The sequence below is a fragment of the Aythya marila genome, assembly GCF_965140915.1.
Source record: "Aythya marila genome assembly, chromosome: 10".
In the NCBI taxonomy this organism is placed as follows: domain Eukaryota; kingdom Metazoa; phylum Chordata; class Aves; order Anseriformes; family Anatidae; genus Aythya; species Aythya marila.
Genome location: NC_139051.1, coordinates 21,544,890 through 21,559,887, shown reverse-complemented (window position 1 = coordinate 21,559,887; position 14,998 = coordinate 21,544,890). Strand labels below are relative to the sequence as shown.

The following is a 14,998-nucleotide window of genomic DNA, read 5'->3' as shown; positions in this document are numbered from 1 at the left end:
CAAATAGTCTTTTCTTGAGTTCTAATACTACTTTTCTAATGTTTTTTTTTGAAATTACCTTAAAAGTCTATTAAATATATATTTACATTATATATTACATTTTTGTAGTGGTTTATTCCCAGCTACTCACCTTGAACATTTTGTTCATGAAATTATAAAATAATAACTTTAGGTACTTGTTTAAAATATAAAATGGAATAAAAAAATACAGAGACTGAAGTTGATGCTACCATTCTCATTTAAAATTCAGGTTTTGGAAATAATTTTTTTTTAACTTGTAAGATAAACTAACATGGGGAGAAAAATGCAGCAACAGCATGAAGTGGAAAAAACAGCTATCTCATTTTTTGCAGTAATATTAAAATGTGACCATAATGGAAGAATAAAATCTGGGCAAAAACCTTTAGTAGTCAAGATTATTAATGAATCTCACACTTAAGTCTTTTCATCCTAGTTATTATTTTTTTTTTTTTTTAGTTTTGTATAATATTTAGGCTCTTTTTTTTTTTTTTTTTGTATGGGACTTTTTTGTTTTTTTTTCTAGGGACTTGAAATGGATTGATCCATTTTTTTCTGAAATGTATACTTGCAGCTCTGAAAAATTGGAGAAGGAGCTGCTGTTACCTCTCTAGTGGCCACGTAAGCAAAAGAGGAGGAGATAAGTGGCTTCTACCACTTTCTCTTGACATTAATGATACTCAGCAATATTGCAGTTAAAGTACAAAGTTTGCAATAACAGGTAGATAAATAGCATTGTCAACCTTTTGGAGTTGGGCAGGCTAACATTCTGGGAAAGTATGCAGCTTGTCTATGGTCAGAGAATGAAACAGACAGCACCTTCCAGAGAATTTGACTTCTCTTATTTTCATAGGTTTTTATTGTATGTGTAGTAGACCCTTCTTATCTTCTTGACAAGATACTTGCTCTTAAGAGGTATTATTGTCAAGAAAATTGTTTTGCCCATTTAAACATGGTTAAATTTTAAGCAATCCAGTTATAGTAATTTACAACAAAACTAATACCCTAAAGCCAAATCTATTGCTTAAAAATATTGCATAAAGCCTAATATTTTGTTAACTATATTCTAAGGTGTTTGAGAGGAAGAGGTTCATTGTATTTCTGTGATACAGAAAGCAGATGAATTAGAAGACTAGTAAACATGCCATTGTTTTTTCACAATACTTCTGGTCTTTGATAAATATCACATTCTGATGAAATGTTGTCTGTTTTCTTTCACCAGTCCTTTCTTTCTGCTTAAAATTAAGATTTGTAGCAGAAGATATTATTTTTATCTCAGAACCTTTCAATGTGGAAAAATATTTATGTAGCTGTCAGCAAACTGGCCTTAACTGTACTTGATCTGTGGAACCAGAGATTGTTGATAAATTCTGATACTTAAGTCCTGATTGATGGCAAAGAATAGAATAATACTCTTCTCACAGTTAACAAGCTTAGGTGCTATAAAGCTCTTAATACTTCATGTTTATTCTTGAAATATATCTGTTCTTGATTTAAGTAAAAGGGAAGGCATTAAATGGAGGCCAACTTAGAATATTATTTATTGCACATGCATGCAGAGAATGTTGGAAAGAGTTCCTTTTTTAATTTTTAATAATATTCACTGCTAACAATCATATAGCCTTTAATTTTGACTTGCTGTGAAATGGAGAATTATAGAAATGAGAAAACTTCATGGTATCTCTTCTTGGTCTCTATTTGAAAGTACAAAAATTGTTATCGCTCACGTGATATGGAAGTTGTCAAAACAAGTCTTGAATTTTTCATGACTAAGAGATATGAAACTTCAAATATCCTTAATCAGAACTTGAAGAAAGCATGTGGATTGATATGCATTTAAAAAAAATTAACTTCTGCTTTGCAATGCTTCCTTCCCCTGTTTGGGTTTTGTTCTTTGGTTAGCAGCCAGATACTTGAAAGAATACTGCTGCATTTTACAGGTGAGAGTTTTCACTCTAGAATTCAAGTAGTTCTTTTGAGTATTAGAGCCCTCATGTTATCTACAAGAATGAGTGTGAAAACCTAGTGATCGTTCAGTATCACTTCAGCAAATTAGAGTTAAGTTGAATTTTAAGAATTGATTAAGTTGAAGTGAACTATAACAATGCTCTCTGTAATTAACATCCATGAGTAACAGATCTTTACACTATTTGAAGGAAGCATGCAAATTCTAGGTGATCCTGTAAAAGAATATACAAGAAAAAAACAGCAGCATTTCTTGTGGATAGGTCTGGATATGTTATAAAACCTTTCAAAAAAAAAAAAAAAAAAAAAAGAAAAAAGCACAGTATAGACTGTAGAACCTACAGATAGACTTTTAGTCTACTCTGTGCAGCAAACTCACTTGCATTGCTGTTCTTCCTTCACTTAATTTCTTCAATTGAAAAACCAGTTATCACTTGTCCTATAAGACTAAGTTATTATGATAGATAAATCAGCATAGTTTCATTTAATGGAATTATTGACTTAAATTTTTAGCCCATTAATTTTAACTTACGCAGTATTCAGGGAAAAAGTTCAGATTTTATTTATTTATTTATCTATCTATCTATCTATCTATCTATTTATTTATTTATTTATTATGTGTTTTCTTTCTCCCTGTAATGTCAGGTAAGATTTTTGTATGTAAAAATAATAATGTAAGAAAATCATAATTGTTTTCTTGAAATGCTAGTATACGAGAAACTGAAATTGAAGGAAGTGATAATCATTGAGAAGACAAAGGAACTGGGGTTTCAGCTAAGGAGATGAAACAAGATCATTTTGGGCAATGTTGAAAAAGCGGTGACAGGCAAATTACATGCATGAAATGGGAAGGTCATAATCAGGGGAGAGAGTTCGATGAATGCCATAGCACTTAGAGTTTTATGTTATCTTCATTGTAGTCTTAATAAAGTACAAAAATGTTTTTGCCTTTTTTTTTTTTCTTTTTTTTTTTTTTTTTTTGTACTGAGGTCACAAGGTCGTGACTCTTGGTCTTCTGCACCACTTAAAATATAGCAAAGTGAAAATGTATGCACATCTGCTTGAGACAACATTATTTCAGGCCCTGTTGCATTTTTTTACACACTAATAGCTTATGCAGAACTTTTAGAAAGCAAATATACCCAGGAGTAAAAATTTTATTTTTAAAAGTAACATGGTTTGTTGTTATGCCTTTGTTATTTTTGATACTTTATTTTTTTTAAATTGAAGTTTCATTACATTTTCATCCCTATACTTTATTTTAATAAAACACCAGCCAAAAGCATAATTATTGAACAGATTTTATTTTTTGAGAGCTATAACACATTTTTAAACTTCTGGCAATTTGTATGTGCTGTAGTCAGAACGAAGGAACAGATTCTATTTCTGAAACACAAAGAAAATACCTGCAGTGAAAATCAACCTTCTTTTTTGGGGGAGAGGGGGCGTGGGGTAGGTGGAGGAAGGGGTGGGATGTTGTTTCTTTCTCAGGGTGTGGGTTGTGTCATGGAAAAAAGTGAGAAGAGTTTTTAGAAGTGTCTGCGATGTTCACATAGGTCTCATATAAAGCATGTGATGTAATTCAGATTGTTTGCAGATCTAATTTTTGTCTTTATATATTGTAGACAAATTTTTCCGTTGTTCATTTCATATACGTTTCTGTCTCAGTTTCCATACCTGCTTACATGTTCTGGCAAGGAATGGAAGAAGGTGGTTTGCTTTCAAGAGAAATTCTTCTCTAGCAGTTTCTTAACGGCACTTTTTACATTTTCTTTACTTTTTTTTTTTTTTTTTTTTTTTGTATGCTCCTTTTCTTATTTTGATATTTTCAGATTGTGAAGGTGATTGCTTATAGTGCTAGTATAGATTCTTGATTTTATATGGTAGCTCAGGGGTGGCTGGCCAAATATGTTAGCCAGGTAGGCAGACATACTGAGACTTACAGAGGGAAATAAGAAATACATGTATTGTTTTGCACATCATTGAAAGAAATAATTTAGTGAATTTTTAAGGAAACACAATGTAGAAAAATGCAATTTTGAACAAACTAGAAATAGTTTGCTCACCAGAAATACATTTCTGGTGACTCTGCTATACAGTATGGAATCTGTGAAATATTTTAGCATGTGGATATTTAGGATGTGGTTGAGTAGGCTCAACCTGTGGATATACATAATTACGTATGAATATATATATTCATTCATTTTTTCTTGCAGACTTTTGATTAACGTTCTATCTAGCCCTTCTAGACTTACGCATCTCAATGTCTGTTGGGATGGAAATGAAGGAAGAGAATGCTGGTCTATGATTTCATTGGTAATTGCAGAACTGAAACTTGAATTTTAAAGAAAGCTGTTTAGGCCTTACAGTCAACAAGAAAACTTTCCAAGTAAACGTGGTTTCTCTGAATTATGCAGATGCACTGAGGAGTTTTATTTCAAATAATCTTCATGAGATGACACATCTGAACTCTTCTGGTGACCAGTGTTATTTCACAGAACTTTAAAAAGAACAGTTACATGTCACCTAATTCACCATCCTTTAGCATTGCTCTGTATATTGTCCAGTGCTTTGCTTGGATTTCATTTTCTAAATCCACCACACTTTCACATTCTGTGGCCACCCTTTCCACTCAGCATTGTAGAAAGGGAAGAATAATCACAATTCCATGTCATTTACTGATGAACCTCCTGCAGAATTCAGAAGCTCCTCCTTAGTGAATGGGTTTCTGCTATTTCCCCTAGGGATATGCTTTTAAAAATACCATAGAGCTTTCACTCTGTGGAACTCTTTTTCCACATTTTCCCCAGACCTTTCTTAAGATAATCTCTTTGGCTTGACTTTCCTAGTGCCTGAGGATTCCATGCCAGAGAGTAAAAAAAGGAGGTGGGGATAGTGGGAGAGCAACAAATTTGCAAGAAAAGTAAGGCTAACGTTCTATTTCCCTGCTTTCCGCTCCTTACTAAGATGCCTGCTTTGCCTCATAGGGCTCCTAAAATCCTTGATTCACTTGGACCAATGATAACTTATGTCACAAGAATCACAGTTGGAAGGAATAGGCTATTGGATTGACTTTATACTTCTATGAAAACTTTTTTTCCTATGCATATTTTCTGTCCTGCCAGACTTGCCTCACAGACGATAAAGTCCTTTGAAGTTAAGTGAGGTCTGTGGTGAATTTATAGGCCAAATCATCATGTTTAAGCTTTAAGAGTTTCCTTTTTTAACTTTGACAAGAGCAGGACAATCAAAAACAGGTTCCTTGAAAATACATGAAACTCACTGGAAGTTTTGACTGTTAAAAGTTCACATCTTAATTCTCTTCTAGAATTTACAGGAGGTGTCTGAGTTGTATTATATTCTGGTCTTTCTCACCGTTCGGGTTTCAGGTGCAACTATGAATTGAAAATGCAATTAATGATCTAACCTTTTATTTGCCCCATTACAGATTGACCAACTGAAACAAGAACTCTCAAAAAAAGAATCAGAACTTCTTGCCTTACAAACTAAGCTTGAAACCCTTAGCAATCAGAATTCAGACTGCAAGCAACACATTGAAGTGCTTAAAGAGTCACTTACTGCCAAAGAACAGAGAGCTGCCATACTTCAGACAGAGGTATGGTATCTTCTAATCATAAAATGCAATATAAATGTTTAGTTAATTATGTGTTTCAAACGGATGATGTGTTTGTTGCAAGCCTATGTAGAGGATAATTTGTTTAAGAATAGTGAAATAATTTTAAAGCCTTTAAATGTCAGTCTATTTGATATATATATTTTGGTAACGCACCAGATCTCATTCTACAATTGAACAAGTACCTTTGAGTGCATTTTAAGAGCGTAGTTTTGTCTAATTCTCTTTGTCTTCAACTTTAGGGTGGAGGAAGGTGGGCTGAGCCCTAATGACTTGATTGTTGTGATTTCATTCCTTTTTGTTTGTTTGTTTGTTTGTTTGTTTTTAACGTTTACTGAGTTTTGCTTGCTCTGTGTGATACTTTTCTACAGTGTATTTCTACTGTGAAGAGTGAAGCTACTGATGTATTTTGAAGGGTCTGTTCAAGGGTACCTGATACTAATCTGTGGTGAATCCTTTCTAATGCAATTTAATTTCTAATTTATTTAAAAACTGTGAATTTGGTCTTTAAACCAGGCCAGTGCATTAGTTTGCTATCTATCCACAAAATCAGATCATAAAAGTATGTGTAATGGAATATGAGATTGAGATGGTTGTTACACTTAATGGAATGTGTAAATCCATAAATCCAGGGTTAAAATGGTTGTCTATTTATTTATTTATTTATTTATTTTATTTTTAAGGGAAAAAAACCACCAACCAACCAAATAAAACCTTAATAGACTTGGAGCACACAATACTATTTAGATTGCTTTTTGTTATAGCTTTTTCACTTTATTTTTAGTGTGTGTATCCTTTTCAAGAAAACACAAATATCTGTGAAATAATGTGCAAATATTTTCTATTCAGAGAATTATATTATTTCTGGTAAATGGGAGTCTCACAGGATGCCTCAGATTTCTGGCTAACAAAGTGTTAGGAGAAAAAAGGAGTTCGCTTAAGCTCATCATTCTCATGGAAGCAGGAAATAAATATTTCTGAGATTCTCATTATCCATGTGTGCTGTGTCTTACTGTCTGTCTGTACATTTGGAAGATACAGGTGAAATCGTGGGATTCTGTTTAAAAGGGACTTCTGTTTAAAAGGCCGGCCAGCAAACATCTATATATGTGCATATATGTATATAAAACATTAAAGTAAGCGTAATGAGAACAACGGTAAAAATGCTAGCAACACTGGCAGATTTCAGTCTAGCTTTTGAGTACTGGAGACTGCATATTTTAAATCTTTAGCTGTGCAAATCTGTTTTGCAGGGTTTGTAGTACCTGTCATGCTGCTGACAATAGTGATGAATGCCAGTGGCTCTCCACTAGTTTGATTTCCTAAGTCTTTATTAGACAAGTATTATTCAAGACAGTACAATCTCAGTGCTGGCAGATGGACAGTAGTAAAAAGAGCTCAATTTACAATGCGCTCAATGATGGGTTGCTGGGATTGCGTAGTTCTAGTGGAGAACCAGTTGGCTTCTGACATGTATCCATGCTCTTGTTCCTGTTTCCTGCATAAGAAGGCAGTTTAGCTTCAACATATTACATAAAGCAATTGAACTTAAATGATCTGTAACTGCCAGTTGGTGTGCAGGAGATAATTATTTGTATTGGGCTTGCTTGTTGTTAATCTTTTGGGGGAAACTAAACAAAAAAGTAACGCTAGAGTGATTAGAAAAATAGCTTCATACGAGAAATACTATACAATGGCAGAGAATGAACTCCATTAGTTTTGTCTAATATGTTACTTATGTTATAAATGATTATGATGTTTTATACAAATAGTATGAGATTGTTCCAGGTTTTAAGGAAAAAAAATCTGTCAAGATATAGGATGTGAAAGATAGTAGTTTCCAATCAGTGTAAGGTATAAGGTCCTGGTTATGATTATTTTCTTTAATTAACCTTTATTTCTGTATAATCCAAATAATTCTGATGACAAGCCTTGTTTTACTTCTGAATGAAATAAAACTATAAACTGTGTGGTCATTGGAGATAAGATAGGCTTATCTTATCTCCAATGCAAGCCAAAAATCTCATAAATGTCCTCACAGTATATCTTGGTTCTAGATAGTTAAGACTGTCTCTTTAAATCAATTGAGCCTGAACTTCTGTGACTGAATCATCAGAATTTTTTTGTATTTCATATATTTTCTTGTTAGAATTTAGTAATTACAGTACCTCATAGATTGATGAAACTGAAACACTGCAAACTATTTTACATACCCCGTAGAGGTCTAGGTGTTTTCTGTCTTCTGCTTTGTGAGTAGGTTTTACTAATGATTTTATCATCCAACAGTTTTTTGAGGTTCTTTTCTCTTTTTAAGATTTTTAAAAGGGAATTGGGAAAAGTAGGGATGATGTCCACCTCTTATGGGAAGTAATTTTAGTTAAAATTTGCTGAAATTGTGTTCATGTAAAAGGGGATTTTGGCAGAGGTGTCAAACACATTAATGTAACTTTTTTTTTTTTTTTTCCCTTGGGAGATGACATGAAAATGAACACCTTTCAATAATGGGTTAATAGCAGACTTCATTTTGGGATATGATGCATTTCAAGATGCATTACGAGCAACATATGACTTGAATTGGAACTTGTTTTATATGTGTACAGATGTAGGCCTTATTTGAAATGATTTACCAAATGATTTAAATCTAATTGCAGATTTAAAATGGGAAATAACTTCACTTGCCTCAAAACTTCTCTTTATTTTTGGAAAGATAGCATTACAGTGTGTGCTCTCATGTGCAGCCTTTACCTATGAGGCAGAGACTTTAAATGACCTGTATTAAACTTTAAGTTATGTCAGCAGTTTACCTGATTTGACACACTTCAATGATGTTTATACTTTGGGCAATAGTAATTGCATCTCATTTTTTAAATCCATTTAAGTTGGTTGCACTGAATGTTTTATTACTTTTATGTACTTTGATGGATATATATTGAGTCTCAAATCTCTTGAAAAAGTTCTTTATTTTAAATTATACTGGTAGAAATAAGGCACACTCATATCCATGGGTTTCTCAAGGCATGAATTCCCAAGAAAGAATAGCACCTTTGTTTATTACTTTAAGGCTTCAGAGTTGGTGTAGGTATGTCTCAGGCTGCAAAGCTTTTCAGCTATAAGTTTAAACAGGAGGCTAAAAATGAAGAGGGGTTTCTGGAATTAAGTAATGCTGGGACTTGCAGAAGATTTGTGGATAGCCTGATTTTCACCTCTATTGAACAGATTGAATTAGCGTTGTAAGAATGGACTTTGAATAAAGAGTGCACAGTAGTATAATCCTTAATTTAATTAATCTAACTAGCCATTTAATATGAACTACTTATTTAACCTAGTTAGCAATCTAATTTGAACTAGTTATTCAAACACTTGTGAATAAATCTCCCTAAAAGTGTCAGTCTCTCTCCTTGGACTGTAGGAAGAGCCTGGAGAAATACAGTATTTTTTACTTGCACCTTCGGCGAAAACAAAAGAAAAAGTGAAAACCCTATCCCATATGAAATGCTTGCAGTAAAAATGGCAGAAAGGGCTGCGGTGAATATATGAAAAATATAAACGGATTTGAACACGTGTCTGTGGGATATTACAAGAGGCAGCTGAAAAATGGCAAGGCAGAATTTATGCAAGACTAGGCAGAGAGACACAAAACATTCCCACTTAAGATGGCTGCACAGGGGAAGAATGTGGTGAAACCATTAGACTGGGAATTCTCAGCTTTAGTTTAACCTCTCTGATTAAGTCAATAGTCTCCAGCAATATGTTACAATAAAGATTTTTATAGGGTTTGAGGGTAGAGAAGGAGGTGGTTAATTGTGGAAACAGTAGTAAGGGAAGTGGATGATTCAGTAACTTCATAAGTCTTCAAATCACAACTGCTTACCTTCCTAGTAGACTTCCTTTAAATAAATACAAGTTATTCAGTGTATTTTTATTGCTTAATGATTTATGCAATAGAAATTGCATAAGGATGAAAGGTTCTGGTATAGATTACATAGAAGGTGTCTTTATTTATTTATTTACTTACTTATTCTTTAAAATCTATGAACTGGAGAAAGGGCCAATTGTTAGTATCTACCTACTCTGAATTTGAAGTAGTAGTATGAATGAATGAACAGCTCCTTAAAACTGCTTGTCTTATTTCTTGGAACAGTCTTACAGTAGCCTTCGGCCAGCTGTAAGAAATAGGCTCAGATAACCAAACAGAGGATTTGTTATAAGTTGCTATATAACTGTGTAAGAATGTTATTTTCTTTCTCTGAAAATCATGAAAAAAAAATGAGAAATCTGTGTTCAAGTAATTCCATAGATTAGAAAATAAAGATTTTTTAAGGCTGATGTGTATATTCTAACGATGTATTAATTGCATATTTTGAAGGTGCTCAGGGTTTTGGCACATTCTTTACCATCCCTCTGTGTCCTTAGGGAGTTCTTCTGGTTAAAAGTGATTGCCAGAATGTCTTTTCCCCACAAACTATTGCTTTACAACTTCCAGACTGGTTATGTGGTTTATTGGAGAGAGATTCTGTTAAACTATGGGCATCGTATAGACATGTGCTGGAGCCCTGAGCAGCACAAAAGGTGGACAACAGCCTGAATTTGTAGATGGCTGCATCTGCTCCTGTAGCCAAAGTCCCTGCTTATCACCATATAGATGAAAAGAGAAAGACCACACCCTTAACATAAACTTAAGAAGGCACCTCACTAAAAATTATTTCATAGGGCCATAGCCCATTCACTGGATGCCCAAAATTTGAGGCACAGTATTAGCTAAGAGATGGTTGAAAACAGGCTCTTTGAGCTGCTTGCACTTTTTCTTATTTGGTGTGGAAATTCCTACTTTCTTCCCTTATTTCTGTTGCCTGCTTATCTTTCTGTTGCCTTTCATATCTTTTGACTGGTCAGTGGGCCAACATCTTGCAATAAAAATTATATATATTTTTTTCCTTTGTTCATTACAGTTAGCAAATTCATGCCTTCAGACTGCATTTTCCTGTTACTGAGTTGTATTGTGAAACATATGAAAATTAATAATTTTACCATGAGAAACAGAAATGATCTAGAATTACAACTCCGAGAGCATCCTGTGCAAATTAAATGTGATGTAGCAAGACAGGAAATTTCAGAATGGTGTAGATCTAGTAAAACTTTTCCAAACTCCTTTTTATACCTGCTGTTAGTTTTATGGTCAGTCTTTTTGGTAACCATTTCACAACTATCAGCTTCATATAACTCAAGAGTGGGTTTTCTTCAGTACCTATAAATATCCTATCTTTCAAAAGGAGTTTCTACATTTCCATGTAATCTTTAGTTTGGAGAATTCTGGTGGAGTAGAGGGAATGTTTATCTTTCTTGTGAATCTTTGTGGAAAATGCTACATTTGGCTGTGTGTAAGTAGATGAAGAATAAAAATACTATTTTACAATCTGAGCACTCTCTGAGACCTAGGTTTGAAGTTGAGTAAACTAGTACCTAGAATGTTTTATGGTGGTAACCCAGCACTGACTCTGGGCATAGCAGGTTTAGCTCTCTGCAATGTAGAATTAGGAAAAGATTGTGTCTGCTTAGAGCAACTGAATCTTGTGTCTCTAGTCATCAGGTCTTACTTATCTAAAGGGAGGACAATGTGTTCCAGCAGCAGATGAGACAGCAGTGCAGGGAGGTGTGGAGGTGAGTGGCAGCCCTCCAGCAGGTGGAAACCATTATGGCAGGAATTCTGTACTGTGCAAGCTATTGTTTGTAGATCCCAGATGAGTAAAGTTAATAATGTTTTGGCCTGTATTTAGCCACACTCCTTTCTTTCTGCATGCCTAAGTCTTCTATTTGCAGAATTTTGTTAATTATCACTGTAGAATTTTATGCTGTCCTAAACCAAGGTCATGATCTGCCTTGAAGGGTTTCTTTTCAGAGGTAAAAGTAACCATCGAGGGTCAGTTCTAATCCTGAGCTAAAGTATTGGTAGATGAAGTGTTGGCTCCCTGCCTAATCAGGATTACTTTGTAATCACCTTGTAGTAATTAAATCAGTAAATCCTGTATTAAAATAAATCTTCAATGGGTTCCTATTTACTTTATAATAAGCATTTATTATTTAGCTTAATAATGGTACTGTAAGGCTACCTTCAGATTTTGGATACAGTAACTGCATATGATGCAATAACATGTGACTGGAGGTCATATTTGCCCAATCCTCCTGCTCAGGCAGGGCTACCTGTGGTCCCCAGGACTGTGTCCAGGTGGCTTTTGAGTATCTCCAAGGATGGAGACTCTACAACCTCTCTGGGCAACCTGTTTCAGTACTCAGCCACTCTAAAAAAAAGTATTTCCTTGTATTCAGAAGAACCCCTTGTGGTTCAGTGTGCTTACAGCTTTTTGTCTTGGCACTGGATACTGCAGAAAAGAGAATGGCTTCATCCTCTTTATATTCTCCCTTCAGGTATTTGTACACATTGATAAGATCTCCCCTGAGCTTTCTCTTCTGTAGGCAAAACAGCCCCAGAACTCTCATATGAGTCGCTTGAATCCCTTAATTAATCCCTTAATCCTTTTGTGGCCCCTTGCTGAACTGTATCCAATATGTCCCTATCTGTGTTTTGTTTTGTTTTGTTCTGGTACTGAGAAGCCCAGAACTGGCCACAATACTCCACACAATACTCCAGGGGTGGCTTCACTAGGAGGCGAACCATTACTGGCTCCTGGTCAAGTGTCAGTCCAGCAGGACCCCGAGCCCCTTTTCTGCAAGGCTACTTTCGGTGGAGGTAGAACCAGCACATCCTGGTGCATGTTTTTTTTCCTCCCAAGGTGCAGGACTTGGCATTTTTGTTTGCTGAACTGCGTGAGGTTCTTATCAGCCCTTTTCTCCAGCCTGTCTAGGTGCCTGTGAAAGGCAGCATAGGCATATCACTTAGAAATCTGTTGGTATATATTATTATTACGTGCAGTTCAAGTGTCCCTGGAAGTTCATTAGTTCTATTTTTGTTGTTGTTGAATTTTATCAGTGTTTGTTATTCAGTAAAATACATTTGTTTTATTGTTTCAAGTCTGGAATTTTCATGATGGCAGCTAAATTGACTCAGAAAATTACTTCAAGTATAGTTTAAACTTGAGCTTATAATGAGTTTGTTTCAACAGTGAGAGATGAAGTGCAAGCAGAGATATAATGATCCTTAGGCTCTGCAGAATGTCAACTACTAGCATGACTAGTATAGCTATTTACTACGTTGATCTACATATATTTACTATAATACACCATCAGAAATAAGGGGACATCTTGATATTTTTGAGTATAGATAATGATATTTGGGCAATGGCATTTCAGATACAATGGTGTTTTGTCACATGTTGAGAGAAAATTTAAAACCAACAGTAAATAAGCTGAATGTAGATCGAAATAAGATGTGCTTTTTGTACGGTGTTTCTATTATCTTAGTGATGTCAGTGTTTTTTTTATAGTTTTATTTGAGTTAAAAAGCTATCATTTGAAGTTTTTATTGACAGCTGAAAAAAAAAAAAAAAGATATAATCCTGTAAAGCAATAACTATCATGGTGGCCAGAGTTGGGAGGTCTGAAAGTGGTTTATTGCCATTAGGAGAAAAGTTTGGAGTCAGTCCTTAGAAGGTTCACCTCTGCTACGTGTGTTTCATTTTGTTCCATTTTATGTGTATATATGGTAATAGTTCCAAACTATGCAAACTTTTTCTACCCTAATGTATATAGCCTTTGTTTTGATTCTGTCTTTATTAATGATGTGAAAACCCTGAGGTCGGATAAAAATGAGCCAAGGTTGGGCTACTTCAGCTACAGAACACTGAAAATGTCACTGTATTCAACAGAGAATTGAGAAAAGGAAGAATATTAGACTTGCGGAGATTTTCTTCACCATTGTGGAAAAGCTATATATGTTAACTTTTAAAATGAAGCCTTTTGCTGCTACTGAAGTGGGAAAGAGATTCAACAGCAAAAATCCTTTTTGCTTTAAAGACATGAGGCTATTATTTGTATACTTCAAGAAGAAGAAGATAGTACAGTTTTATACTATATTTGCCTTTTATCAGCAATTGGTACTTAACTGCTGCTCTTATCAGGAAAAAAAGAAAGATGTAAGTTGATGCAAATACATTCAGCATTGTAGCTCAGTGGAGAAAAACATTAATTTCATATCCAATTGTGACACAAACGTAGCACTTTAGTGTATCATTACTTTAGATAACCTGTGCATAAGCTGGTAGGTGTGCTGTGTGAAGGTTAATGAACTGACACCTGTAAATGTCTACAAAGAAATCTTGTAAACTAAGCATAGTCTTACCAATGGACAAAGATAGGTTAAGTCTGAGCATACAGTATTTATACAGAAAACAATAAAAAATAAGAGGAAAGGTGATTATGGTAGATATTTACTGCAATCTGTTTTATTTTTCTTTTAAACAAATCTTTATAGAGAAAGGCTGTGAAATGATTGACTTCTTGGCAGTTCTTTGCAAAAAGAGCAAATAAATGCGGACAGCACAAAATACTTGGAGCAAAGCTGCAATCCCTTTGTTTTACTTTGTTACAATGCTGATATTTGATATCACTTGAAATGTAAATCCGTTTTTAATTTTGCAATAATAATGGTATAACTAAGGTTATTTCACTCTTGTGCTTGTATTTTTCCAACAGTTTTACTTTGAAATTGTATTTTTCTATTGTTTTGTGATTTTTCTTGTCTCAAATCAGGCTGTGCCAGATAATTCAGCATGGTCTCTTTGTTGTACTGCCACTGTATTGTTCTGGTAAATTTGTCTTTCATGCAAAGGAAAGATCAACTGCTGTAAAAAGCACTATTCTGGAGGCTTATGTACCATTTACTCTCTCTGTCATTGCAGCTGTTCACAGCTTTCTTGACGGAGTGTTGTGTATTTCAGATTACATTTTATCTCAAGTGGCATTTGCCAGTATTTTCACTTTTTATGCAGTTTTCACATTCTGTGGGCTCCTGTGACAGCTTAGAATGTGAGAGAAGAGCATAGTGGCAAGGCAATAAATTGAAAGAGTTGAACTAAAAGAGAGCTTAGGTTTGCAATCTGCTATATTTAAATAGAGGTTTGAATAGAACTTTGAAACAAAGTAATTGTCCTAGCAATGTGATTAGGAGTAAAATCAGAAGGTTCCACTTCAGAGGTGCAGGAGATGCAAAAGCATGTAGAAGTAAAGTGTAGAAGTAAAGTTAAGAATGCAAAGTGGTGATGTAGTGTGGCGTACTGTGTGCTGGGGCTAAATGCCAGAGACTGCAAACTGCCTCTGTTGTATCAGTGATTCAGTTTGGGAACATTCTTCTTCACTGAAGAGATTTGCTCTTCCTAACATAGGTAACAGAGTTCTGAGCTCACAACCTGTATTGCTTTTAACCCCATA

General features: G+C 34.6%; 1 protein-coding gene across 1 annotated transcript in view; it reads left to right on the top strand.

The window, feature by feature from the left end:
- ERC2 (ELKS/RAB6-interacting/CAST family member 2) overlaps window positions 1-14,998 on the top strand; it is a gene marked incomplete at its 3' end in the record, with an annotated part of 410,931 nt that overhangs the window by 125,707 nt on the left and 270,226 nt on the right. The window contains exon 7 of the mRNA XM_082768536.1: window positions 5,432-5,599. Coding sequence (XP_082624662.1) covers window positions 5,432-5,599 — 168 coding nt within the window. The remainder of the gene's footprint in view (window positions 1-5,431; window positions 5,600-14,998) is intronic.